The sequence below is a fragment of the Ambystoma mexicanum genome, chromosome 3q (assembly GCF_040938575.1).
Source record: "Ambystoma mexicanum isolate Mex_15411 chromosome 3q, UKY_AmexF1_1, whole genome shotgun sequence".
NCBI classification, from domain to species: Eukaryota; Metazoa; Chordata; class Amphibia; order Caudata; family Ambystomatidae; genus Ambystoma; species Ambystoma mexicanum.
Genome location: NC_090926.1, coordinates 1,051,764,670 through 1,051,791,071, shown reverse-complemented (window position 1 = coordinate 1,051,791,071; position 26,402 = coordinate 1,051,764,670). Strand labels below are relative to the sequence as shown.

The 26,402-nt window shown below is 47.7% G+C and overlaps 1 protein-coding gene across 1 annotated transcript in view; it reads left to right on the top strand.

Annotated features, from left to right (window-relative positions):
• PGS1 (phosphatidylglycerophosphate synthase 1) overlaps nucleotides 1-26,402 on the top strand; it is a 630,645-nt gene that overhangs the window by 321,732 nt on the left and 282,511 nt on the right. Inside the window, exon 8 of the mRNA XM_069655241.1 lies at nucleotides 13,678-13,826. Within this exon, the coding sequence (XP_069511342.1) occupies nucleotides 13,678-13,826 (149 nt within the window). The remainder of the gene's footprint in view (nucleotides 1-13,677; nucleotides 13,827-26,402) is intronic.

Here is a 26,402-nt window from a genome sequence, read left to right as displayed (position 1 = left end):
CGCAAGGTAGCCCGCACTTGCAGCGCATTATTAACATTACACCATTATAAATGCACAACTATATCCCTCTTAAACGAGCACAAGTGCCGAGTTTACAGCCTCAGCTTCTCTTCCTGTGCATTTTGTTACTGCTGCCTACTGCTACTGCCTTACTTCGTGTATATTATGCCCACCTGATTCTGCCTAACTGAAGCCTATTGTTACTGACTTACTTTTTGTGCATTGTGCCTGGTTGTATACGAATTGTTTGTTTTACAACTGTTCGAATGACAATTTACCTTTTCACAATTGACCGAATTTTGAAGGTCAATTGGAACCAAACCGATATGGTCAATTGTGAAAAGGTCAATTGTGACCCTTTAAATTCGGTCAATTGTTCATTCGAACAATTGTAAACAAACAATTTGGGTAATACCTTGTGCCTTACCTGATTCTGCCACCTGCAGCCCATTGTTCTTGCCCTATTATTTGTACACTGTGCCTTACCTGAATCTGCCACCTTCAGCCCATTGTGATTGCCTCACTATTTGTGCACTGTGCCTTACCAGATCCTGCCTAACTGTAGCCTATTGTTACTGCCTCACTATTTGTGCATTGTGCCTTACCTGATTCTGCCTAACTGTAGTCTGTTGCCACTGCCTCACTATTTGTGCACTGTGCCCTAGCCGACGTCAAGCACATGGCAGTCCTCTGGAGATCTATCCTAATTCTAGCAACGATACTTCCCCTCTCTATTACTGACTCACTACTCCGTCCACCCCTCTCGCTCACTATGACTATTCCCATTAAAAAGCCCAACCAGGCACAGGTGCCTTTCCAGCCACTCAGCCCATTAGATTGGATTCAGAAATATGCAGCACCATCTACACCGTGGAACCCTTGAAGGATAGAAACTTGAGACTTGGCTCCCAGTTCCTATCCCCTAGGATACCTAACACGAAACTCCCCCCTCATCCCTGTCCCAAACAACCGCAAGTCAGCCAAAAAAAAACACTCTGCATAGTTGAGCACCTACTGATTAGAGGTGCTCTCATCAATGCTCGGTCGCTGGTCGCCCATGCGCTAGACATTGCAGACCTCATCGCCTCTTAAAACCTCCACTTTCTGCCTATTTCTGAAACCTGGCTGCATCAGGCAGCAGGCCCAGCCTTATTCCTGGCCATCCCTGATGGCTACTCTATATTAAGGAACGACAGAGATTCAGGTAAGGGAGGAGGAGTAGCTTTCATCGCCAAAACTTCCCTTGGCTTTAGAGCAACCCCCTCGTCCAACTTCTGGTCGGCTGAACTTCTTTCAGTACAATTCCCACTCTCCGCAACACAAACCATCCTTATGCACCTCATATACAGGCCCCACCTCCTCATTTGAGGAAGAATTCGCCGACCTCCTTACCAATAACACCAAAATAAGATCACAAATCATCCTACTCTGAGACTTAAACCTAGGCCTAGGTGATCGCAATGACACTAATACGTTATCCCTGGAAAACACAATCTCACAGCTAGGATTCAAGCATAGGGTCACATCCCCAACCCACATCAAAGGCAGAACCCTGGACTGGCTTGCAGACTACAACTGCTCCACATCCATCCTTCACAATGAACCTATTGCCTGGTCAGACCATCATGTCATCACCTTCTCCATCCCTGGGAAGGTGCAGTCAAACACCCTACCGGCCACCATCCTGTAAACCCTTTCCAGGAATAACCGTAATATCACCCTACAAAACCTTCGCCCACTAATCCAGGACATCCATGCCCCTGCAAACCTGTCCAACCTAGATGTGGATAAACTTGCCAACATATATAACAAAACACTCGACTTAGCAGTTGATACCATCGCCCCCATCAAACTCACTAAAGCCAAGCTGGCAGCCCACCTGAACAAATGGTTCACTCCGGAGCTTAAAATCTTAAGGAATGGCAAACGAGCGGCCGAAGCCACTTGGAGAAAAGCATCCATCCAGCCAATAAAGCGCTTTTCAAGGCAGCAACCACCACTTACAAAACCTCCATCCTCAGGGCTAAGAAAGAGACTTATGACAATAGAATTACCAACGCCAAATCAAGAACCAAAAGAGCTTATCACTATCCTTAGGGAACTAGAGTCCCCCTCCAGATGATCAGAAACCTGTGTGAAAGATGCAGACTTGTGTGAGAGAATTCAGAAAGCTCTAGCAGACAAGATCACCATGCTACCGTCTAAAATTGAACTGAAAAAGACCAACGTAGCCAAAAAGGCCACCTCCCCTCCATCATCCACACCTAAAATCCCTACCTGCCCTCAATTCTCTCTCACCCCGTCCCTACAAAAGAAGTGGAAAACATCATCAAAGGCCTCAAGCCTTCCAGATGCCAAGGGACTCCTGTCCAGCCTCCATCATCCAGGAAGGCACCAATGACTTCGCCCCCTTCATAACAACCCTCATTAACGCCTCTTTCCAAACTAGTTCAGTCCCCAGCAGTCTTAAGGCGGTGTGGGTCATACCCCTTCTAAAAAAAAAAAAAAAACAAATCTGGACCCCAACAACCCTACCAATTATAGGCCAAACACAACGGTCCCCTACATCCTTAAGATCATAGACAGGGTGGCCTACCTGCAAATCCAAAAGCATTTGGAAGATAACAACCTCTTAGGCATCAGACAATCGGGCTTCAGGCCAAGGCATGGAACAGAGACAGTACTTCTGGACTTAGAAATCCAGATGGACGAGGCAAAGGACAAAGGCAAGCTCGCCATCCTCCTGCTGCTCGACCTCTCGGCAGCTTTTGACTTTGTCGACTATCATATCCTAACAGAACATCTGTTGACATCCGCTGCATTCTCCAGTCAAGCGACCGCTTGGGTCCAATCATTCGTCGCCAACCGAACCACTGGAGTCTTCTCATCTTGTGCATCAGCCCACCCCATCGCCATCCTCTGTGGCGTCCCTCAAGGCTTGTGCATCTCGCCGACCTTATACAATATCTTCACTGAGCTATTGTTCAACCGCCTAGATAACCTGGGTGTCACATACACAAACTATGCTGACGATACCCAGGTTCTCACCACCCTAACAGGCTGCTATGAAGAGGATTCCACATGGATTAACAACCTCTACCTGGAGATCCAAGCTTGGATGGCAGAACATGGCCTATGCCTCCACGACGAGAAAACTGAGCTCCTTCTTGTCGGCTCCCAGCCACGGCTAAACTGCACCTTTGATACACCTCTATCAATATAGATGGTAACCTAATCACAGTAGCCAAAGAAATCGAAATCCTAGGGGTTTACTTGGACTCCACACTCTCACTCAAAAAACAAGCAAACAGCACAGCTTCCTCCACGGCCTACACAAATGAGCTCATTAATGCCTGCAAAGCTTTCCTCTCTCCATCCAGCTGCATTACCCTAGCCAGAGCACCAGTACTTTCAAAAATAGATTGCAACACGCTCTTCCTTGGCACTTCAGAACGCAAAGTGCTACAGAATAATGCCCTCAGAGCCGCCTTGAGTATCCCGAGGCACTCTCACATTTCCAGCTCCAGACAAGAAGTTCATTGGCTCCCAATATGAGATAGAATTTCCCTGAGATCTCTAGTCATCGTCCACAAATGTCTCTCTAACAACGCCCCCAAGTACCTGGCAGACAAGTTTAACAAACACATCTCCGCCAGACCAATCAGAATACTGTAGGCTCACTCTCTATCCATTCCTATATTCTCCCTAAAAAAAGCAGGAGGCTCCAGCTACCCGGTACTAGCTGCCAAACAGTGGATCGCTATTCTTGTGAACCTCAGAGCAGAACCCTCTTTTTGGACCTTCAGAGCAAAAACAAACGCCTTGCTTGCCAACAAGAATTTTCCCTTTGTCTGACTTACTAACCTTATCTCCCACTGCTGTAATCCGGACCTGGCTCTCCCTTTGACCACTGTGTAACCCGGTCATGTGCACTTATTCTTAACTATTGTATGTCTGTGATATGTTGTAACATGCTCGAAGTCTCCGGCACCCAGTTACCTCGGGGTTCGGCGCGCGGTATAAATAAACGAAACTAAACTAAACTCAGGCCACCGAAATCCCATTCACGACTCTGTTTGACAGAGTAGTGCGGCAAGGTGTTTAAGAGCCATTGTGAAAAACAACAGGGATAGGGGGCACCCTTCATGCGCCCCCCTCCCCAACGGGAAAGTTTTTGAGGGCCACCCATTGACCTTGACTTCCGCCAGCAGAGACTCGTATAACAGTTGGACCCAACCCAAAAAGGTCTCCCCGAATCCCATCCTTTGCATAATTTCCCACAGACTCTTCCAGATCACAGAATCAAAAGCTTTCTCGATAGCTAGTAGTGCAAGGGGTTCTCGAAGGATAGGTGCCCTCTCCAGCAACAGGTGTAGTCTCCAGATGTTCATACGTGTCGACCTGTCTGGCATAAAGCCACATTGATCCGGGTGAATTAGAAAAGAGATCACAGTTTGCAGTCTGGCCTGAAGTACCTTTGCAAGGATTTTCGTTTCGCTATTAATCAATGAGATTGGTCTATAGGAGCTACAGAATTCAGGAGGTTTCCCCTGTTTGGGAAATACTTCAATGGTAGCCTTATGAAGATCAGCGGAAAGTATGCCCTGTTCCTTACAATGGCGTAACATTTTATGTTGGGGGCTAGCCATTTTATCCCCTCCTAGCTTTTTCCATAGGGAAGCCATTGGGACCCGGCGTCTTGCCAGAGTGTGGCTTGGAAATCGCCATCGCAATTTCAGATTCTGTAATATCTTTATCTAGCTGTGTTTTTAGAGTCTCGGATAGACAGGAGAGTGTAATGCTATCAAGTACGGCACTGTTTATTGGTGTGGTTGGGTTTTTGTACAGTGCAGCATAGTAGTCTGAGAAGGTTTCAGCGATCTTTCAGTCCGTTTGCACCAGCCCGGGTTTGTATAGCCCTAATCTCCCTAACATGGCGGTGTCCTTCATCCTGACGTTCTAGCCAGGCTAGTATTTTGCCCGCCATTGTCCCCAGTTTCATCCCCTTTGCGCATTTCCAAGTGGGTTTGCTTGGCATTGTCCAGGCGACATTCCGGAGGCGTTCTCTGGCCGTCCGGAGGGATCGGTGTGTTTCGGGCAACCCTATAAGTATGTGTTTTGCCTCCCATTCAATTACTTCCTTTTCTACATCCTTCACTGTTTGCCGGTGCGCCTTTTTATTGGCTGCTATCCAGGAGGGCATCTCTCCTCGGAGAACCGCCTTATACGCTTCCCATATTACTTCTGGGCTGTCCAGTGTCATTATTGATTTCAAAATAAGCAGTCCCGGATGTGGTCAATAAACTCCGGAAAGCTAAGATAGTAGCTATTCAGTTGCCATGAGGGGGATGGAGTGGATCTATTTGTATTTAGTTCTAACATAAGGGATGAATAATCAGAGATTCCATGGGGAAGTAGGTTTGCAGTGATTGCTCTATGTGCATCTACTGTTGGGAGAAAAAAGTAGTCCAGCCTAGAGAGAGAGGCATGAACCCCAGAGTGATCAGAATAGCTGCGATCTAGTGGGTGGAGTTCCCGCCACATGTCACTTAGACCAAGTGCAGAGGCAAAGGCCGCCAACTTCGTGCGTGCTAGGGGATTCCTCACACGTAAATGTGTGCAATCTAGCGTCACATCCATAACATCATTGAAATCACCCCTGAGGACCCATTGGTCTGGTCGATGGGTTGTAAGTATAGGTATTATGTCATCGAGTAGTTCTGTGGTGAGTGGCTGGGGGACATATATTGCAAGGATTGCTATAGTCTCTCCCCATATTGAACCTTGTAGCTGCACAAACCTACCTCTGGGGTCTTGTTCGACGAAGGATAGAGTAAAGGGAAGCCATTTGTGAGATCAAGACTCCTCTGAAGCCCATAGAGAACCTTGAATGGAGGGCGGTGCGATAGTTTGTTCTTTGAAAGAGGGTGCATGTTGTACCAGTCAGGTGTGTTTCGGAGAGGAGGACAATGTCAGGGGAGTGTCTATTGAGAAAGTGAGTAACCAGGCATTGGTTAATCCTCCAACCCAGGCTGTTGATGTTCCATGTGAGGAACCTTAAAGATCTCATGCTATCCATGGCCATTTCGAACCTGGGAACAGAGGGTGCACCTGAGTGTCAGATGATATAAGGGGAGCATCGTGTTTGTAAACACTGTGGTTCGGACAAGTGAATGTATGATTGATTCAGACATGTTAGTATAAAAACAAGAACAAAAACAGCAGAACTCACTCTTCCCCCACCCCATACTCCACCCCAACCCGAAGCATCTGTTGCCCGAGAATTGTTGACAGCCAAAACAACTGGCTATCGGCCTCAAAACAAGAGCATATTTCACCCAGAAAAGAATCTGTCACCTAGACTATAGCAACAGGTAAACCATGGTAACCCAACCAATCAAACTTAGGGGGGGTGTGTTGTACTGTACAGCAATTGTTCGAGCCTCGGCAGCTCTGGAGCCCGTCCATTTGAGAGCACAGGGATTCATCCCCCCCGTCAGTAAGGCTCTTATCGGTGCACATCATCGTTATTTGCTTAGTCTTCGTCCAGTTTGTTTCCTTTAGGTGTTGTCTATGGGTGCAGCTAGGTTTTGCTCTTGCACATCCAGCCGTATTTCCGGAGGCGGCCACTTGGGGTGGGTTTGAGGTTTGTTATTTGCCTTGTTTCTTTATGGGCCCCAGTCGCCCTCCAGATGTTGTTTGTTCCATTTCCAAACCTCACGGGGATTGGTAAAGTGCACCGTAGTGCCTTTATGATATATCTTTAGCTGCGCCGGGAACAGCAGGCCATATTTGACATTCATGGAATATAAACGTCTTTTAAGTTGATCGAAGGATTGTCTAGCTCGTTGCATCTCCCTGGTGTAGTCCAGGAAGAAAGCAATCCGGGACCCGTTGTAGGTGATTGACCCTTTTGCCATTCGTAGTATTGTGTCACAATCCCTGTAGTTTAGCACTCTGGCGATAACCGTGCGTGGTGGCGCACCTGGGATAGGTCGTCCCGATGGCATGTGGTGAGCCCTTTCAATGGAAAAGTTGTTTGAAAATGTTTTGCGTGCAAACATATCCACCAGCCACTGTTCAAGAAAAAGTTCCATGTTCGACCCTTCTGTTTTCTCAGGATATCCCAGGATGCGCATGTTATTGCGCCGTGATCTGCCCTCACCCTCGTCCACACAGTCCTACATTGTCTTCAGGCGCGCCATCACTCTTGACATCTGTTGCTCCACTGTGTGGAACCTGTCCTCCGTTTCAGAAATTCAACGCTCTGCTTCTCCCATACGGGAGGATCATTTTTGAAGGTCATGGCACAGGAGCGACACATCCGCACTGATGCGGTCCATTTTCTTTTCCATGGACGTGCAGGAGTTGGCAATGCATTCATCACGTCTCTCAGGGAGAGGTTTCCTTCCATTGCCACTGTGTTGCATGGCGTTGTTTGATCAGCAGGAGCTGTAGTGTCAGTCGTCGCATACTGTTCCATTCTACTCTGGGTGGAGGCTTTCTTAAGCTTATCTTTGACCATGCTGCGTATAGTATTGTTAAAGTGGCAGTTGGTGTAACACTTTTTGCATTCTCCGTTGATTGGATCAATATTTATGTACTAGCGACCTTGTGGTCCCCTTGACTCAGAGCAGGGAGCCTCTTTCTGCAATCAGGAGAAAACCGGTATAGTTACTTAAGTGGTTTCAGCTGGTGTCACAAGTTTTAAAACCCACTTGCAGCCTGAACTGTCTTAATATCCCAGTATGCAGTGTACAAGGTCCGCTGGGCTGTCTGCGTGTAATACGTGAGATCCTGCTGTGAATTCCCCCGGAGCTCCTTCTCTCTCCCAGCGTGATGGAGCTGTCTGGGCCCCCACTAGAGCCCTGTGGTAGTCATTACCGGTCTGATGTATTCTCCCCGCCGACGGCGACCTACGTCTGGAGTCAGGCATCCATCCGGCGTCTCCTGCTGCATCCGCATCCAATGTGTGGATCATGAGGGTCCGGGTATGGCAGAGGGTGTTCCTCTGGCTCTGAGGGTTTCACCGTAGTTTCATGGCAGGTTTGGCACCTTGCTGTTTGGGTATAGCAAATGCAGCCGCGGGGCTGATTTTCCACAGTGTCCCCGGTCTGAAGGTGAGTTGGTGCCCAGACTGTCCTGTTCCCTTTGCACGCCAGGATGTAGTCCGCGTGCAATAAACTTCCAATTATGGAGGACTACATAAGCACACCACAAGAGTCCACAATATGGTGCCTTTTGCAGAACCAGCTCTCTTCCTGGTAGATCGCAGTTCTCGAATCCCGGTAAGCCCCGGTTCTCAGCGCGGCGGGAGGTCTTAACGCATCGTCGCTGCTTCTTTCTAGACAGCCGGCAGGCTGCTGGTCTCCCTTGTCGGGTCGGCGGTTCTCACTGCCACTGGGGCTGGTGCACTCTCCGGAGTCCCGAACTGTGTTGTGCAGCAGCCCGGGTGTCCAAGCATGGGCTGTGTTGTCCTACAGTCTGCCTAAGTAGGCGGTCCACAGTGTTCCGTCAGTCAGTCCCCGTAGTGGCCTGCGGGCTGGAGACAAGATGGCGGATCGCATGGGCTAACTGCCATGTTGCGCAGAGGGGATTCTCAGTCCCCAATCTCAGTCAGGATGCGTTGTTCTGCTTCCGATTAGGTACCTCCTTTTCAAACAGCCGGGCTATACAGTGATAAATGGGCAGAAAACAGGATAATAATCAGGATTGCGGCTCCTACAGAACTGCCGGCAAACACGTCCTCACCCTTGCATCGCGCAACAGCGCTCCCCCACTTCTTTCTTTTCTTGAACTATCCCACACCCCTTTTTTGTATTAGTTGTGAGGTTTGGCAATAGGTTTCTTAGTAGAGGCCCTTTTATTTTGACACAACGCCACTCGGACTTCCTTATTCTCATTTGATGTTGACGCTTGCTCCCATGTTAGATTTAGGTTCATATTGGGCATTTTTCCAAACTGCATACAGAATTTCATTGTTCAATAAACACCCTTGAACTGTGATCACTTGTGGCTGTCTTACTTGCTGTCACCATGAGTTTCTCATAACGACGTGTGCCGGTTCACCCACGGCTCCCGTCCTGCTCCGCGGGAGCTTTGTAGTCCTTCAAAATGCTGCGCACACTCGCACCGCCTCGAAAGCTGAGGAAAGCCACCCACATGATTGAAGTAATGCAGTTAATGCTAAATTCACTCTGGAGCGGCGAGTATGCCGTAGATAATAAATACCCTGCATGCACAATTATGTTAAAACATGCATCATAATACAACAGAGAAATCCAATCCCCCACTTATCTGTGAGTGATCAGCAAAAAGAAAGAAGAAGGGACCCTGCAGGATGTGGTTCATAGGAGATCGTGGGTGCTGATTAAGTGCACATGTAACAACATTGCACTTAAAAAACAAGGGACTTGTGGGAAATTATAGTCCCGTGGACATTTATTTTATTTACTGTTTTTATATAAAAAATAAATTTGCTTAAAGTTTGAAGTTTTAAAATGCTGTGGGGAGTGGAATTAAAGGAAGGATAAGCATAATACTTGCCTCCGGCCTTGACATATAATCTTTGTGGAGGATTACTTGTGCTGCATTTGCCACTCATTTTTTGTAAAGTCAATAACATTTCCTTGCCTGCATTCCCTACTATTTTCTAACTTAAAGGGAGCCTTGTACCCTCCACAATACATTTCAGGGCCAGCTTCTCTATACAGAAAAGGGTTCTCTGAAGTCAATGGTTAGGTCCTACATGTTTACCCTGTCTCCTGTTGTATCAAGCCCAGTAACTCCAGTTTACACTGTGTGGCAGCATGACAGACTAGCCTGGGTTCTGGTACTTAGAGAGGCTCGCTGTTTGGGCATCTACCCATTCTCTGATGTTCATGGCCTGGAGCAGTTACAATCAAGGCACAGAGAATGAGGGTCAAGGCTGGTGATAGACTGGCGTGCCTGGGGGTTCCTATGTGTACCACCCCTGGGGCCTACATCCTAGAGCACGTGATGGCACGGGGCACCCAGGGTGTCGCCATTTGTCCCATCACCCAGCCTTCTACTCTCCTCTAAGATGAATTTAAGGATCTGTTTTGTTGGTTACAGGGGCACTGAGGTTTCGAAGTCCCTGGCCGATATCCGTTATTCATATCCGTTATGCAAGCATTCTACTAGGCAGTGACCCATTTTCGATAGTCGATTGAAGAGTCAGCCTTACTATCAGAGATGTCCTAGTGGGTCTGGTAACCTGTCCATGTTGGGTGATGGTAGCGTCCCCTATGAAACTGATGGGTGCCTTGTAGCTTCTTGGCTCAGTGGATGCATGGTCAAAGTGTTATGCTCACCTGACTCCCACGGAGGCGCTAGCCTGGTTCGCGCTGCTGTGACCTCTTCTAAGGTGATGCGCAGGGTTCGGAAGACGGACTGGATCGGGCCCCCCAAATCTGGCTTGTCTGGCTCGCAGAAGTATCCTTCTGTAGGCGAAAATAGGGGATTAACTGTCTGCGGGGTAATGCAATTGGCCTCCCACTTTCCCCTCTCACCCTCCTTGAAACCCTTCTGTGATTTCTCGTAGCGTCTCACCTTAGGGTCTGGAAGGACGAGCTCTCCATCCTGCTTCTGATGCAGGGGCGCGTTGGTATCCAGTTACTTCACTGGATTTTCGGATTGGTGAGAACCAAACTTGCTTGGCTTCCAGGTAAGTTTTTTGATAAGAGGTTCCCCTTGTGTCCATGCATTAATGTACTAATGCTAGTGTCTTTTTCACCATAGGGGCCGGGGTACGGAATGCCGGGGAACAGGCACCGACCCGAGATGAGCGGTGAAATCCTTGTAGAAATCAGGTAAGTCTTTAATGAGCGTTTTTTGGTAATGTCTTTTCATTCGCTCATTCACGCTGATGTCTCTTTTTCCCCTTAGGGGCCGGGGTCCGGAAATGACAGGATGCGGCGCGGACCCAAAATGAAGAGGGAATGAATCAACGGGTAAGTCTTAACATGGAGATTTAGCTTTCCTTATTCCCTTCTCTCTCTCACCTTTTGTTCTGGTGTTCTTCTCCCTAGGCGCTGGGGCGTGACTGCGAATCCGGATGATCGCTGCTGAACATGGAGGCGCCTTGTAAAGGTGAGTGGAATGCGGCGCTGCAGCGATCGACGCGATGAGCTTTTAAATTAAAGTCTTCCTTTTCAGGATTGTCGGCGAGATGTCTCCGGGATGCGGATTTAGCAGGTAAGGACTTTTCCTTCTTCTGTTCTCTTCTTCTCTTCCTTTGCAGGTGATCCAGGATGCTGGCAGGTGTCCGGATGCAGGAGCAGACACGGTGAGCGTCCAGCTGCTAGATGCAGAACAACGCGAAGCACGTGTGGCTGTTTGGGTGGGGTTTAAATAGCCTTGGAAGAAGTTCCAGGTATGTATCCTTCCCCGACCACGCCCGGATGGTAAATTAGTCCCACAGGTAAAGTAGTTCCTTTCAGGCCTCAAGGAGGCCGGGATCCTGCAGCATGGTCTGCATCAGGTAAGTGCACCCAAGCATTCCCATAATGAGCCTGGCGCCTATGGCGCCAGGACACTGTCCAAAGGGCCCCTATATGAGGTTGCTGGGTCCTTCCTTGGGGACTGGATGTCCGCTTTCGGGGATGCTGGGCTTGAACCGGCTCCCCGGGAGTGGGCATCATGACACAAAGTTGTGGCATAATGAGATCAAGACGTCTGTTGCCTAGTCTGAATCTGACTCCAAACATTGAAGTATCCGCTAAATGAGAAGCAAATGTGAGTGACCTTCTCTTGAGAGCTTCTCCCTGCTCTAGTGTGGTAGTATAAAACCTCACAGGAGCCCCGATGCAGATAAAAATGCTCTAAAACATTCACTCAAATGCGCTCATGACCTCAACCAATGGTGGATCAGTTTTGAGTAATAGGTTGAATTTGAGGAATTGTACTTTTTGACGACTATAAATGGTCACAAGGACCAAAAGTTCTAAAAATGCTACCACCAAAGGTTCGAACACCAAATGTTTGAACCTTTGGTGGTAGCATTGCAGGTAAGTAAAAAAGAAAAAACAGTATAGTGAGCGGGGGTTGCGGGGGAAACCCCTCCAGCCCCCATAGTATGTACTTGGGTTCGTATGAGAAAGGTGCAAACTTTTGGTGGCAAAATCAACCGAGGCCAGATCACTTAGAACCGAATTTGAGTGCTGACCCTTTACATTAGGCATCTTCCTGTTCCCTTTTGTTTCGCTTCTGTGCATAAAGGGAACTCGTTTGCAGACATAAGGTGCAGGATTGCTGTGTGGGGTTAGTGTAGGTACTGTAGTCTATTTTTTTAATGAGCTTATTGTGCAACATTGGATGATTCTTGGAAGTGTGTAAGGTGCATTGGGCTGCTTCTTGAAGTGCCTTTATCAGCAATTTAAAAAATCCAAAAGAGCGTATTGTGTGACCACAGTGTAATGTGTGATGTTCTCAACTTCTGCAACCAAAAATGTGAATGTTGGAAGATTATGAATTGATCTTAAGCTCTGGGCAGCCTTCCAGAGCGTTGATGTTTAGCCATCCATGCCATTGCTAAATTCAGATCGGTCTTGGTCTTGCCACCGATGGCGGCTATAAGCCGAAACTGCAAGGCCACATCCTCTCTACACGAAAACACAAACCATGCCAGACATGTTTCAGTCTTGTTTGGTCTCATCACTGAGGTGCAGCTTGGTACACTTAACTTCTCCAACATCAGTCTACATGTTGAACCTATTGCTGCTGCTGTTTTTGGCTTTGTTCTGGAATGCCAGAAAATGTTTGTTTTTGCAGGTACCCCCTATACCCAAAATCAGTGAAGATTTTCTAAGGTTAAGATTGTGCTGTTGGCCTTTATGGTGGCTGCCAGTGTGACCATGTCATTTTTATTATTATTATATATGTATTGAGCACGCACCTAGTTTCGAGACGCAACAGAGCACTTTACAGAGGTATATAACAATAAAGATGTATAACAGAGCGTTTTTCAGAGGTAACAGAACAGATATGCAGCAGGGGTAAAATGCAGAGGGGCACAGAGGAGGGGTACAGCTGTACCGGGTGGCAAAGAGGAGTGGACGGTGCCTAGAGAGTCAGGTGGCACGAGGAGCGTGGTGATGGTCTAGGTTTTGAGGAGGAGAGACTTTTTGAAAATGTGGATCTTTAATTATTTTCTGATAGTGTCACCACATTTATAAAAATGAAGTATCTAGTCATCAACATACTGGGAATGTCCTGGTGGCTTGCTGGGACTACTCTGGTTGCCAACTTGGACAGCCCTGGAGATTTTGCAGGGCTTGACTGTGAATTTCATGGATTTCCCCGTTGGTTTGCTGGATTACCTTGGGTTGTTGAAGGAATTGTCCTGGTGATTACAGGTATTGTTCGTGGTGGCTTGCAAAGGTCCCCCTGGTGGTTTACTGGGATTGCCCCGGTAGTGTTCCAGAATGCTGCGGCAGTTTGTTGATATTTCTCTGGTGGTTTGCCTACAGTGCTCTGGTAGTTTGTCCAGATTGCCTTAGGGGTTTCCTCAGAATGTCTTGGTAATTTTGTGAGTGCCCCTCCGGTTTCCCATTCTGCCCTGGTGGTTTGCCGTGATAACCTCCGGCGCGTTGATCATAATGCCTTGGTCCTTTGCGCTGGCGGATGCTGATGTTACCATTCTTTCATCCTTTGCAGGCTTGTGGCTCTACCACCCGGGAAGCAGTCATCCCTGTCTCACCCTCATTGGTTCACCAAACTTTGGCTACAGATCCATTCACCGCGACCTGGAAGCTCAAATTGCGATTGTGACTGAGAACAAGGAGCTGCAGCAGCAACTTCACCAGGTGAGCTTTAATTTAGGAGTTTCTTGACCCAGAGTCGGACATTGGATGTAGATTCCTTCTCGAGCCCTTCGCTGAGCTACCTCCAACTCTCAAAAAGTTGGACGCCTCTCCATGCAGAGAGTGGGGGGTAGATCCCTCTTCTCTGCAGGTGCCTCCTTCTGGAATGGCATCCCTGCCCCTCTCAAACTTGAGCCGGACCACCTGAAGTTCCGGTAGCAGCTCAAAACCTTCCTCTTCTCCTCTGCTTTCTCTCTCTCTCTCCCCTGCTGACCTACCTCTCTGCTGTACCGACTGGTTGCTTGGCTACCCTCAGAGTCTCACTTGGTACCAGGCTCTTTCTTGATCAGTCACCCTTGCACGGCCACCGGGTCTATCACGCACTTAGGGGCTGTAACTGAACCCTGGAGACCCTTGTTCGCCTTGCACTACCCAGAGCCGCGCTGTCCTGGCTGCACTTACTCAGAGCATTGCTTGTGTTTTGTCTCCTCTCTCCCTTGCATTCCCCTCTCCCTTTCCCCTTGCACTTCTCGTTCTCGCACATGCAGGATCTGAATGACACACTGCCTAGTAAGATGGTTTGTCTTGTCCTCCCTCTGTCTTCCCTCCCTTGTCTTGTTGCGCCTAGAAACACTTGTGTACAGGCGCGTTATAAATGAGTTATCATGTGACAACCAAGGTTTGCATCATTACTCAGTGTTCACCATCAATAGCCGGGCCTCACTTGAAGGCTTGGCACCAGAAGCATGCAGTAGACCAAGAAGGTGCTCTACCCGGCAAGTGTTATCTCCATTGAACGTAATTACGTTGCAATTATGTCTGTGTTCATTTGCAAATAACTGCCACTTTACATGTTCACTTCCTGCTTTCTTTATTTGCCTTCTGTCCCTGATGTTACTCTTTCACCTGACTCTTATACTCCCAATTAGTGAGATATCTCCCCCGTTCACCCCTCCCTCCCTCCCCATGGACGCGAAAATACTCGGGCTGTAGTTAAAACATGCATGTTCCGGTGATGGCACATGTCAGCCCCCCACCCCCAAATCCCAAAATCGACGAACCTCCTTTTTCTGTTATTTTCCATTGAACCAGGCAGCACACGACGCTTGAAACAGACGGCGTCCACCTGCTTGTTTTTTTTTATTTTTTAAATTCTTCCCTTGGCACCGAAGGGCTTCCTGTGCTTCCACTTTTATGTGGTTTGCCTACACATCATTTGGCAGTGTTACCATCATACTGTCCCCTTTAAACACACATGTTATAATAGATGGGTTCAAATCTTTAATAATGCATTTACAAACTTAATGGAAATAGTTCAATGGTGTCAGTAAAGTCATACAAATTAATTCACCAGTCATTAAAGAAAATGCTCTGAAAGACTGGTGAAGAAAGGGTGTTCTTTTACAAGACATTAAAACGATTGCCCTACTATCCTGACCAAAGGGGTCACTAAAGAGTAGCGTAGCTCTGCCGTGCGTTCCCCATCTTCAGGGGCTCCCCACGACGAGGGCAGGGGTCAGGGGTGCATCCCCGAAGATCCCATGCTTTACTGAGTTGCGCACCAGCGTTGCTGCGTAGATGATATGGACGGGAGCAAACGGGATAAGCCCCAGTAGTATATCTGCGCAAAACTAAAGCGGGTGTTTTATTTACTGTGTAGACTGTGTAACATGAACAGAAATGTAGTAAGCAGATTTATTTTTGTTATGCAACAAACCAAGCCGATTGATTTTTACTGTAGTGCAAACGGTTTTAGATGGTACGGAATGATGGTTCGCTCTGGCAGCTTTTAAAAACAATTTCAGACACAAGCCTCATTACAAGCATGCCAGTACCGTAGTTCCCGGGCCGCCATACTACGAGCTGTGCTCACGGGCGCCTGTCAGCCCGTCCGGTCTGGCCTGGTGGGCAGAGTGGCACCCGCTCGCGCAGCATGTCGGATGCATCGGTGCCGTAGCATCAGACGTCCCCATTCCCATTGTGCCATATCGGGCTCAATGGGAATGGGGTCTGACGGGCATCAGCCCCCATCAATGCAGGAATTACTGGGTCCGGCAATGTCGGAATTACCTGTAAATTCCTCATTGACTGGTGCTGGAAAAAATGCAACTGCGGCGGCAGCTGTGCCCATTTTACAGGCATGGCTACCGCCAGGGTTATAATGTGGCTCCATGTGTGTACTTGCACCTGCACCATTTAGAGATGGGCGCAAAACAGGGGTATATTATTATTGTGTTTATTGAGCGCGGACCTTGATTCAAGAAGCAACAGAGCATTTTACTCGGGGATATACACCAATACAGATAGATAACGGAGCGCTTTAGAGGTGTACAGTATTATAGATGCATAACGGAGCGCTTTAGAGGTGCACAACATTATAGATGCATAACTGCGTGCTTTAGAGGTGTACAACATTATAGATGCATAACGCAGCCCTTTAGAGATGCATAACAGAGCGCTTTAGTGGTGCGCTTTAGAGGTACACAACATTATAGATGCATAACGGAGCGCTTTAGAGGTGCATAAGTGAGCGCTTTAGAGGTGTACATTATAGATGCATAACCATAATGCAGCGCTTTAGCGGTGCATAACGGAGCACTTTCTTTAGAGGTGCACAACATTATAGATATATAACGGAGCGCGTGCACAACATTATAGATGCATAACAGAGCGCTTTAGAGATGCACAACATTATAGATGCATAACGGAGAGCTTTTAGTGGTAACAACGGTACATCAATCGACATGGGAAATGTCGTATTTTAAGGCGAACAAGCTTTTCCGAAGGCCACTTGTTTTTTTTTGCTTCATGAAATGACACCTGCTGGTCAACCCAAAAGGACCAATAAAACAAAGAGTAGCAACATGCTTCATGATTAAAGTTGCATGCTGTATGATTACAGTAGTGTATTGGAACATGAGGGTGGCGTCCTGCCACACACAGTTTTAAAGTATTACTCTGCATTCACATTTACTGCAAAGATTGTACCATTTAACATGCCAAGTATCAATAAAGCTGTATACTTAAGCTTAATGGAAATGGGAGCAAGAAAACACATACACAGTGACTGTTAGCTTTAGCTGTTAGCTTATTTATTTAGCTGATGTCAAGTAAGCATGGGTATAGTTTCCCAGAGTATTATTTAGTTTTTTGAACAACACCTGCCTATTATTTGGCAGACATATTTGAAAAACAAGAGAACAGAAAAAACAAACATAGAAATGGGTTCAAATTACTCATACATGATCATAGATATGCCAATACAAATACATGAATGCAAGGCAGTTATTCAGCAATAAATGCTACCGGGGTCAGCCTCTATACATGTCACATTTAAATAATGTTTCTTATAGAGTGACCCCCATATGATCACATAAAACTTGAGAAGGGAGTTTGTAAACAGTGAACTAGAGCTAGTCTTTACGAGTACATTCTAGTTGTTGTTTCCGAGGTGTACTGGATATTGGAAGGTAACCAAGAACTTTTCAGTGGTAACAACGGTACATCAATGGACATGGTCGTATTTTATGTCGAACAAGCTTTTCCGAAGATCACTTGTTTTTTTGTTTTTGTTTTTCATTTTTTTTTGCTTCATGAAATGACACCTACTGGTCAACTCAAAAGGTCCAATAAAACAAACAGTAGCAACATGCTTCATGATTAAAGTTGCATGCTGTATGATTACAGTAGACCTTCCGGACATGCTTTTACACACTAAACCATACACGTTAATAGGTCCACGGCACCAGCATCAAACAGTACTGTCAGTCAATGGTCCTCATTACGAGTATGGAGGTAGCCATGCCGCTTTTAGCGGCATGGCTACCCCCATACCGGGTACTGGGTCCGGGTCCCGCAAAAAGGGAGTTACCGGGCCTTTCAGACCTTGGAGGGCCTGGTAAATCCCTTTCGCGGGACCTGAACCCGGTACATCCCCATCCCCATTCGAGCCCCCATTGGCCTCAATGGGAATGGGGAGGACGCTAACAACGGGCCCATTAATGACAGGCCCGTCATTAGCATTCTGGTCTGCTAGCGGGTCCCGCTAAGGGCGCCTGGTCTGACCAGGCGTTCCAGAGCGGGACCCGCTGCAGACTTCGTAATGGGGCTGCCCGGAATGAACGGTGCCGGTCCCTTACCGGAACCATTCATTCCGTGGCCGCCTAGGTTGTAATGAGGCCCAATGTCTGTTATAACCAATCAGTGGCAGCTGACCTGCCCCTATTAAATATGCAAATGTGCCTGAATGTAACAGTCTGTGCTGAGATTTGCATCTACTCTTAAACTTTATTCAATAAAAGGACACTCATAACATTTAGGCACAGGGCAGCAGAGATTAATAATGTGCTATGCGCTCATTGCTTTATTTTAAATACTAGTCCCTGTCTCTCTTGCTGAGGGGAGCAATGGGGTAAAACGAAGCAGCGTGGATTGGGCTGATGGGAACCAGAACTTCTGAGGTGGCAGAGCAGCAACACACCCCAAGCAAAATGCTGGCATGCATGTTTGTCCCCCGTTCTTTACACTTTTATTTCCTCCAAACATTGCACCAACCATAAAACAAATCTCTTCGAAGAGAAGCACATAAAAGGGGTTCACGTCTTTGCTCCGAGCAGCGAAGAGATCATCTTATTTTGAGGAAGGGACCTTAAAGACTGCAGCGTTATGTTATTGGCAGTGGTGGCTGGTGGATTTTTTAAGAGGAGGGGTGTAAATATTTTCCACAAATATGGCAGAGGGACCGAGCATAGCGAAGGAGCCCTAACCAACCAAGGGTGGTTTGCAGGGGTTTTGCCCACCGAGAATTGTTTTTAATATTGTATTAAAATGGTGCATTATACAGCACACTTTCTGTGGAAAAGAAACTGGGTAAAAAGCCAGACACTTTGCAATTGGGTTTGTAGGGTAACTCCAATCCAGAAATACAATACATGCAAGTCCCCAACAGTTCACAGGGACATTTCCTAACACATTTTCATAATGTCTTCGCTCAAAATATATGCCAGTATAAACACATTTTTACACTGACCGTGCCCATACATTTCCATGCTAGCACACCAATATACAGCATATTCATGTTTGCTTTGTACATAATGGCAGCAATCACAATATTTAAAAAAACGTGTTGACAATGGCTCTGCCATTATACGGCAGTATACCCACTTAAGGACCTACTCCTGTTGGCTTTAACCTTTACAAATGTCATACCACAATAAGACAACATGCTGAAACTGGCTGCACAATGTCATCTAGTCTAGACACAGAACAACACACATCAGGTTTGCTTTATTCTTGATGCCAAGAATAGAATTATGGGTCACAGAAAGAGTCGGTTGACCAACTCCAGGCCTCGAGGGCCGCAATCATGTCAGATTTTCTGGACATTCCTCAATATTCATGAGATACATTTGCATACAATAATTCTAAATGTTTGCAAATAGTTGCTCATGAATATTAATGAGGGATATTCAGAAAACCCATCAGGAATCTGGTCCTTGAGGCCTGGAGTTGGGCATCCTTGAATTGACTGACTGGCCCAAAAAGGCAGTATAGCCAAGTAATAACACATACCATGCTTGGTTTATCATATATGCGCAGAAAGAATAGTTATGCCACAGTAAGAAATTACTAAACTGGCTGCCCCAAAATGCTAGTCTAGCCAAATAATAACACTTAATATGAGTGCTCTATCATGGATAGCTTGTAAAAAATGTCATGCACAGTAATACATATCTAGACTGTCTGCGCCAAGATGCCAGTGTAGTCACCGCAGGTTGATCAAAGGAAGGTAGATCATTTTTTACTGGCCATGTATTTTAGAAGCCTAGTAAAAAATGCTTTGTTGCTGATCCCTTGACCCGCACCCCAACCCGCTCACCACGTTCACAATATTCACTCAAATGTGCACCTATCGAACACACACACACACACATTTAGCATTAAACATTTTTTTTTTAACCTTCACTCTGCTCCGGTACAGATTCAGCTCTGCCGAAGCCGCCCCTCTCGGCTACTGGTAGCAGAGCGCTTCCTGTGCGAGCTGGAGCGCTAATGAGGGGAGGACTGGCAACATTTGGCCTGGGCTGCAAGTTTACTTTTCAATGGATTGCCTTTCTCCCGCAGATTCTTCATCAGACAGATATCCATTCCAGTGTCAGCTGCTCGGAAAACCTTTCGACAGGAGGCGTAGTGGACCTCAATTTGGCAATTGATCCGTCTTGATACACGTTGATTGTCGTGCATATACTGCATCACTACGCCCCTGTACCTCAGTTCCTTTTTCCACACACTCAGCATGCTGCTCAAGGAACATTCTCTCACAAGACAGCTTTTACATTCGACAAATTGATCATGTTTTTTCGATGCGATTTTGAATCATGTCCGCTCCCAAGGAATCATTACAGACCCGCACACTGTTTGCGTGTGGTGTCTCTGTGCTGGTCACGACACCAAGGGCTGTGTTTCCTGTAGAAAAATGAATCTGAAGTAACTCGGAAAGGGCAGCGAAACCCGCAGTGTGCTGACCTTTGAAATCTCCTGCGCGGTTGTCCGTCTGGTCATCAGAACCAGAGACGTAGGGGCCTACTCTTGAGAAGGAGGTTAGACACTGAAAGAAAACCAAAAAGAGGTTGCACTCCCAGAGTCACTCTTCTTCCTCCCATAAGAAAATGCAGCGCCATCGGCACAGACGCAGGTCTGACTCATCGGATGACCCCAGTAAGCTGTCGGCAGGGCCAACATCCAGGGCCGAATGGGAGGTTTTTAAGGAACAAATGCTAGATATATTCCACAAGGCAGCTGCGGGCATGGGTGATCCCTCGATGCAGCCAGGCCCCAGTGGCTCCAGCGGCACCCAGTAACCCCAGCCCCAAAGTGACCACTGTGACAACGTCGTCAGCTGAGCCGTCGGGCTCGGCGCTGAGTAAAGTTGGGTCGCTCTCAGCGCTTATACTCACTAGCAGGTCACCGGCAGTGATATCAGCCAGTGTGCCCCTAGTGTTGAAGCACAATTCAACAGCGATCAGCGCAAAACAGTTGACGGCCGCCTTTGAGAGGCCATATGCGCCTAAATCAAGGACTGAGTTCTTCGGCACTGTGGCTGATATTGTCAACAATGACCAAATGTTGAGTGTATTTGTATTTTATTTATTTATATAGCGTACCTGGCCCAGGGGCATTCGGGCGCATCACTTGAGTTACACAGTAAATTGACATACATAATGGAGGTTACAAGTCAGATTGACATACAACAAAATATAAAAAGTCATGTACAGTATAGCATGGATAATATACAGTAATATGCAGATTCAATGGTCATAAAGCACAACGATGATGATAGGCAGGACCAAACACAAATTTGCACAAGTAGAGGAGTTTATGGGATATATACACAAGTCTCTTTTTACGCTGAGGGAGAAGGCAAAAGTGCAAAGGAGTGTTAGTGCTGGGAATAGTCTTAGGCAGACAGCCAGGCTTTAGCCTTGCACTTGAAAGCATTGAATGAAGGTTCAGCTCGAAGAAGATTTGGGAGTGAGTTCCAAAGTTTCGCATCAAGGACTGGGAAACTGATCCCACCTGATCTTTGAAGCTTAAAGCGAGGTATGGAGAGGCAATTAGCCTGGGCAGATCTGAGAGGTCTGTTGGGGTTGTGGTGGGTAAATCTGCAAGCTAGGTAGATGGGTGCGTGATTGGTAAGGCATTTGTGTGTCAATGCAAGTGTTTTGAGTGAGACTCTTTGCGTGGCTTAAACTCTTCTTATGCAAATGCTGGAGGGACAAATTACTTTACCAACCAGGCAGATTTGGTCACCCTGCCTGAAGGCCTTCATGGCGCCAGTGGGCTAGACACATCTCCCGACATGGAGATGGAGTAGGCCCACCCTTATGGCCATGCTAATGTTAAATATCATGCTCTGGTGAACAGGGTAGTAGATACCTTGGGCTGGAGTGCTCCAGCCAAGCCTTTGTCGGGCTATGACATTCCAGTTAGCCTGGACGAAGGGCCTTCGACTGAAAGAGCCATGACCTTTAATGCAGCTTTTGATGACTCCATCGCTACCTTTTGGCAAAGACCATGCACCAACACATTAACTCACTTAGCTAGGAAGTATAGGTGGGCAAGGGAGACCCGCCTTATCTCTCCAACTATCCAGCAACCCACCCACCCAACACCGGAGTAGTGCAGTGTGGGCTTAGTAGTGCAGGCCGCCAGTCAAAAGCAGATCAGCCTCATCCACGTCAATTCTCCCGACCGATTGGGAGGGGGAGAAAGTTGATGTTTTAGCCAAGAAGATCTTTTCTTCAAGGCAGCATGGCCTTGGAAGCGGTAAACGCCTCTTGTGGATTTGCCAAGTTCTCGTTTGGTTTGTGGTCTGCTATTGGTGAAGCTGCTCAGTATATTCCCGAAGCGGAGATGCAAGAAGGCTTTCACAGACTCGTAGATGATGGAAGTGGCCCCGGGTAGTCATTGGAGATGGGCCTGGATGTTGCATACTGCGTCTGCAGATCCATGCGGTCGGCGACCATCTTAAGGAGGCAGGCTTATCTTGATACAACTGGGTTCTCGCCAAATGTCCAGAGCAAGCTACTGGACATCGCCTTTGATGGCGGAGCCTCTTTGGCCCTAAGGCTGGCGATTCCTTAGAGAAATTTAAGGAGTCGAAGCTGGCCGCCAAGCCGCTCTGTCTAGCTGTCAAACTGCCGGCCAAACCTGCCTTTAACTTTGCCTCAAAAGGTAGAGGCTACCGGTGTAATGTCCCTTTTGGCAAACAAAAGGCCCAGCTTCCACAACCCAGGCAGGGGCCAGAGACATTTCCCATGCTGCCGCCAGCAGATGGCTGCAATAGTGACTGCTCTACCCTCAAAGCTGCTTTGGTTTCTCCCCCCGCGATTCCCCAGTTGGAGGACGGATAGGAGAACACTGGGCCCAAAGATGGGATATTACCTCTGATGCCTGGGCTCTTCAGCTCGTTCAGTGGGGTTACTTCTGGCTTTCTTAAAAAGGCCACCGGACATGCCACTGCCTCCTCCTCAGAATCCAGAACAGGCGCTCCAGGAAGAACTGTGAGCCCTATTTTTGAAGGGTGCTGTGGAAAAGGTACCTCCCGAGCAGAGAGGATCAGGCTGGTATTCCCAGGAATTCCTGGTAACCAAGAAAGGGGGAGGACTCTGTCCCATCTTGGACCTCAGGGCCTTGAACAAGTTCCTGAGAAAGCACAAGTTCAAGAAAGTTACGTTGAAAGAAATTCTCCTCCACCGCCTCAAGCTTCAGGACTGGCTGGTGTCGATAGATCTTCAGAACGCATATTTCCATGCGCCGATCCATCAGAAGCAGAGGAAATTCCTGAGATTCCTCATAGGGGAAAAGGTACTCCCCTTTGAGTTGACCTCCGCATGAGGGTCTTGACCTTCTCATGGCATTTGTCACGTCTCACCTCAGGAGGTCCGGCGTCCATGTGTTCCCATACCTGGATGACTGGCTAATCCAAGGAGGGGTCATCAGAGCAAGTGTTGTCCCATCTCAAGGTCACCTGCTTGCTACTCCACAGGCTGGGCTTCTCCCTGAACTTGCAGAAGTCCCATACAACATCAGCACAGAGGCTACAATTTATCAGAGCGGTCTTGGACATTCAGGTGGGGTAGGTCTTTCTTCACGAGGAGAGGGTTGCCAGTGCTAGACAGATGGCCCAGCTGTTTCAGGGCCACAATGCCTTGCCAGCGGCCTCCTTTCTCTGCCTCTTAGGTCTCATGGCCTCCTGCATTTTTCTGTGCCAGAGTCCAGACTGTGCATGCGATCTCTGCAATGGCTCCTGCGGTGTCTGTGATTCCAGCATTTCGGCACTTTAAAGGACATCCTCAAAATGTCCAGGTCGGTGGCCAACTATCTCTCTTGGTGGGACTGCAGCGACAACATGTTGGTGAGGGAACCTTTCTGGCCTCCGTGGCCCCAATCCAGGGTAGTTAAAGTTGCATCCTTGAAAGGCAATGAAGTGGTGTCGAATTATCGTCTGCCTTATAGGACATTTTCGAGCCAGTCAAGCCCCATGAGCTGCAACTGACTGTTGTCACGCCACAGTCGCTAACGTCGTCCAAGATGCCTTTGCCAGTGCTTCAGACGCACCAACCAGCAATGAGACGATTCCTGAACCCGAGCCGCCGTGTAGGCCAGCCTGCAGCCGTCCAGCAAGCCTTGCTTGCCGAACTGCCTGCCGCTGTCTTTCGTCTTGAATTCTGTCACAGAAGCTGCATAGCACCCTGAAACTGACTTGAGCTATTGCGATTAATTACTTTACCGACTACCCTCCTGTCAGTATCCAGAGTGCATCAGTTTTCCTTATTAAAATTGTCTGTCCTCTGCATTCCTTAACAGGGTGAGTTGTTTTTTTTAGTGTCCTAGAACTGTCTGTTGAACAATAATAAAGTACATATTTTTATACAACCTTGAATGGGCAGCCCCTTTTATCATTGGGTAATATTTGTATTTCCGCTGTGTTGCAAATAACCAACGATCCACGACCTTGCGGAGATAAGCCTGCCGTTCCGTCCACGTTAACAAGATTGGACAAGGAGGTTTATAATGTGCTTGTGTTGCCAATCTGTTTGGATACCTTCTGGTGTACTAGTGGTGTGGGGCTGATTGATGGTTTAGAAACTGATACCCATCCCTTGATCACTGGTGCCTGGAAGTTGAATCGTCACATTTGTGGCAGGCAGTCCGATCTAGTTGGAGCCTTGCGCACAGCTTAGTCACCCAACGATAAAAGTACTATTGCAGACAACGTTTGGACACTACTAGGTATTTAAAATAATCATGGATCTTGACAGAGACTGTGAAAGGCATTAGCAGGGATGTCCTGCACGTCCTATGTCAAGAGAGGGGTCTTCCCCAGAGCACTAAGGTTGATAAACCAGAGTTTCTGACCAGCCTCCAAGCTTGGTGAGGGCCGTTGGAGAGAAGACACCAGGGGACAGGCTAGGCCCTGTGTACCTGAATGGACAAGACCTTCCGGAGGTTCTTGCCAACATTCCCGCCGGGGGGCACGCGTGGTTTCTCAACACTCTAGAGAGGTCAGGGGCTAGTGCGGCATCCCACATGTGCCAGGCCTCAGCACAGTCTCGAAGTGGCTCAGTAACTGATCCAACTGTTAATGCGGTAGCGGGTAGGATGCTCTTGCTAGAGGAGACTAGTGCTAGAGGTGCAGAAACATCAGGACAAGGTCACCATAGGGCGGGCCAGGGCAGCCATAGAGCTGCGCAAGCTGGCACTTGAAGAGAAGGAGGCCAACAGATCCACCTCTACCGAAAGCATAAGTAGTGGCTCAAACCAGAGTGACCAGGATAAGCCCCGGCGGTACGTCCCCAAAGATTAAGTGCAGGCTTACGAAATGGGGAAGGATATTTTTGACTGGTTTGAAGCGCCCGACCTGGATTTTCAGCTACAGGAGGTGGACGAGGTACTGTAGCGTTCAGCCTGTGTCACTTACTGACACCAAGGACCGATGCAATTCTTCAGATAACTCCTGAGGAAAGGCCTGTATAAGAGAGCATGAAGGCAGCTCTCATTAGGAAGTTTTGTAAAACTCCAGAACAGTATCTCAAGAGCTTCAAAGAGATCAGAAAGAAAAGTGGGCAGACATTTGAAGCGTTCACACACTTGTCATTGAAATATCTGAGTGGGTGGGTGGCTGGTAGCAAAGTTGACACATTTAAAGGGATGTACAATTTGATTGTGTGAGGATGTATTGAAGAATTGTGAGGTTGACCTACACCAGCTACTTGTGGACAAGCCTATCACAGACCCTAGGGAGCTTGATAAGGCTTCCGACAAGTTTGTGAGTACTCGAGTCAAGAAAAAGGCTCAGGCGAGCACACACAAACCGGAAGAGACATTTTCAGACAAAAAAGTAAACCAGTATGGGAAGGACAAAGGTCCAACCCAATCCTCTTACAAGTCGGGTCCCCAAAAGAATTAAGGGAAATCCCAAAACTTTAGTTCAGCTGTACACACTGAAAAGAAGAGCGCAGTCATCCCTAACACTGGAACACCTGCGTTCTCACCACTCAAAGGTTGTTTTGCGTGTAGGGAGCTGGGTCATAGGAAAGGGGATCCTGCTTGCAAGGGCTTACCCAAGCAAGCCATATTGAATGTTGGACTCATGGAAGAAGCCATCATTACTCTGGGCCTCCTAGAGGATGACTTCCCACTAGGCCAAGGAGTGGTCGAATGTGGATTGGTTACAATGAGTGGGAATGGTACCGGGTCTCCAGAAGAGATCCCAGTTCCCAATATACTCAACTGTATTTAAAACATGTGTATATCAGTGGACACAACTCCTGCGGTCTGAGAGACAAGGGCTAGCGTTACTGCTGTCACCAGGAGTGGGTACAGCCAGGCTAGTATATTGATGGGCCTGATTGTAGCATCAGTGGGTTTGACGGAAAGAGTAAGTGCCCCTTTACGATAGCAGTGTTCAGCTGGCGAGTGGAAATGACCCAGCGCTGTGTTGCGGTGAAAGACTCCATCCCTGTCCTATGTCTGTTGGGTAATGATCTTCCTGATGCCGAGATAGTTGCAGCGGCT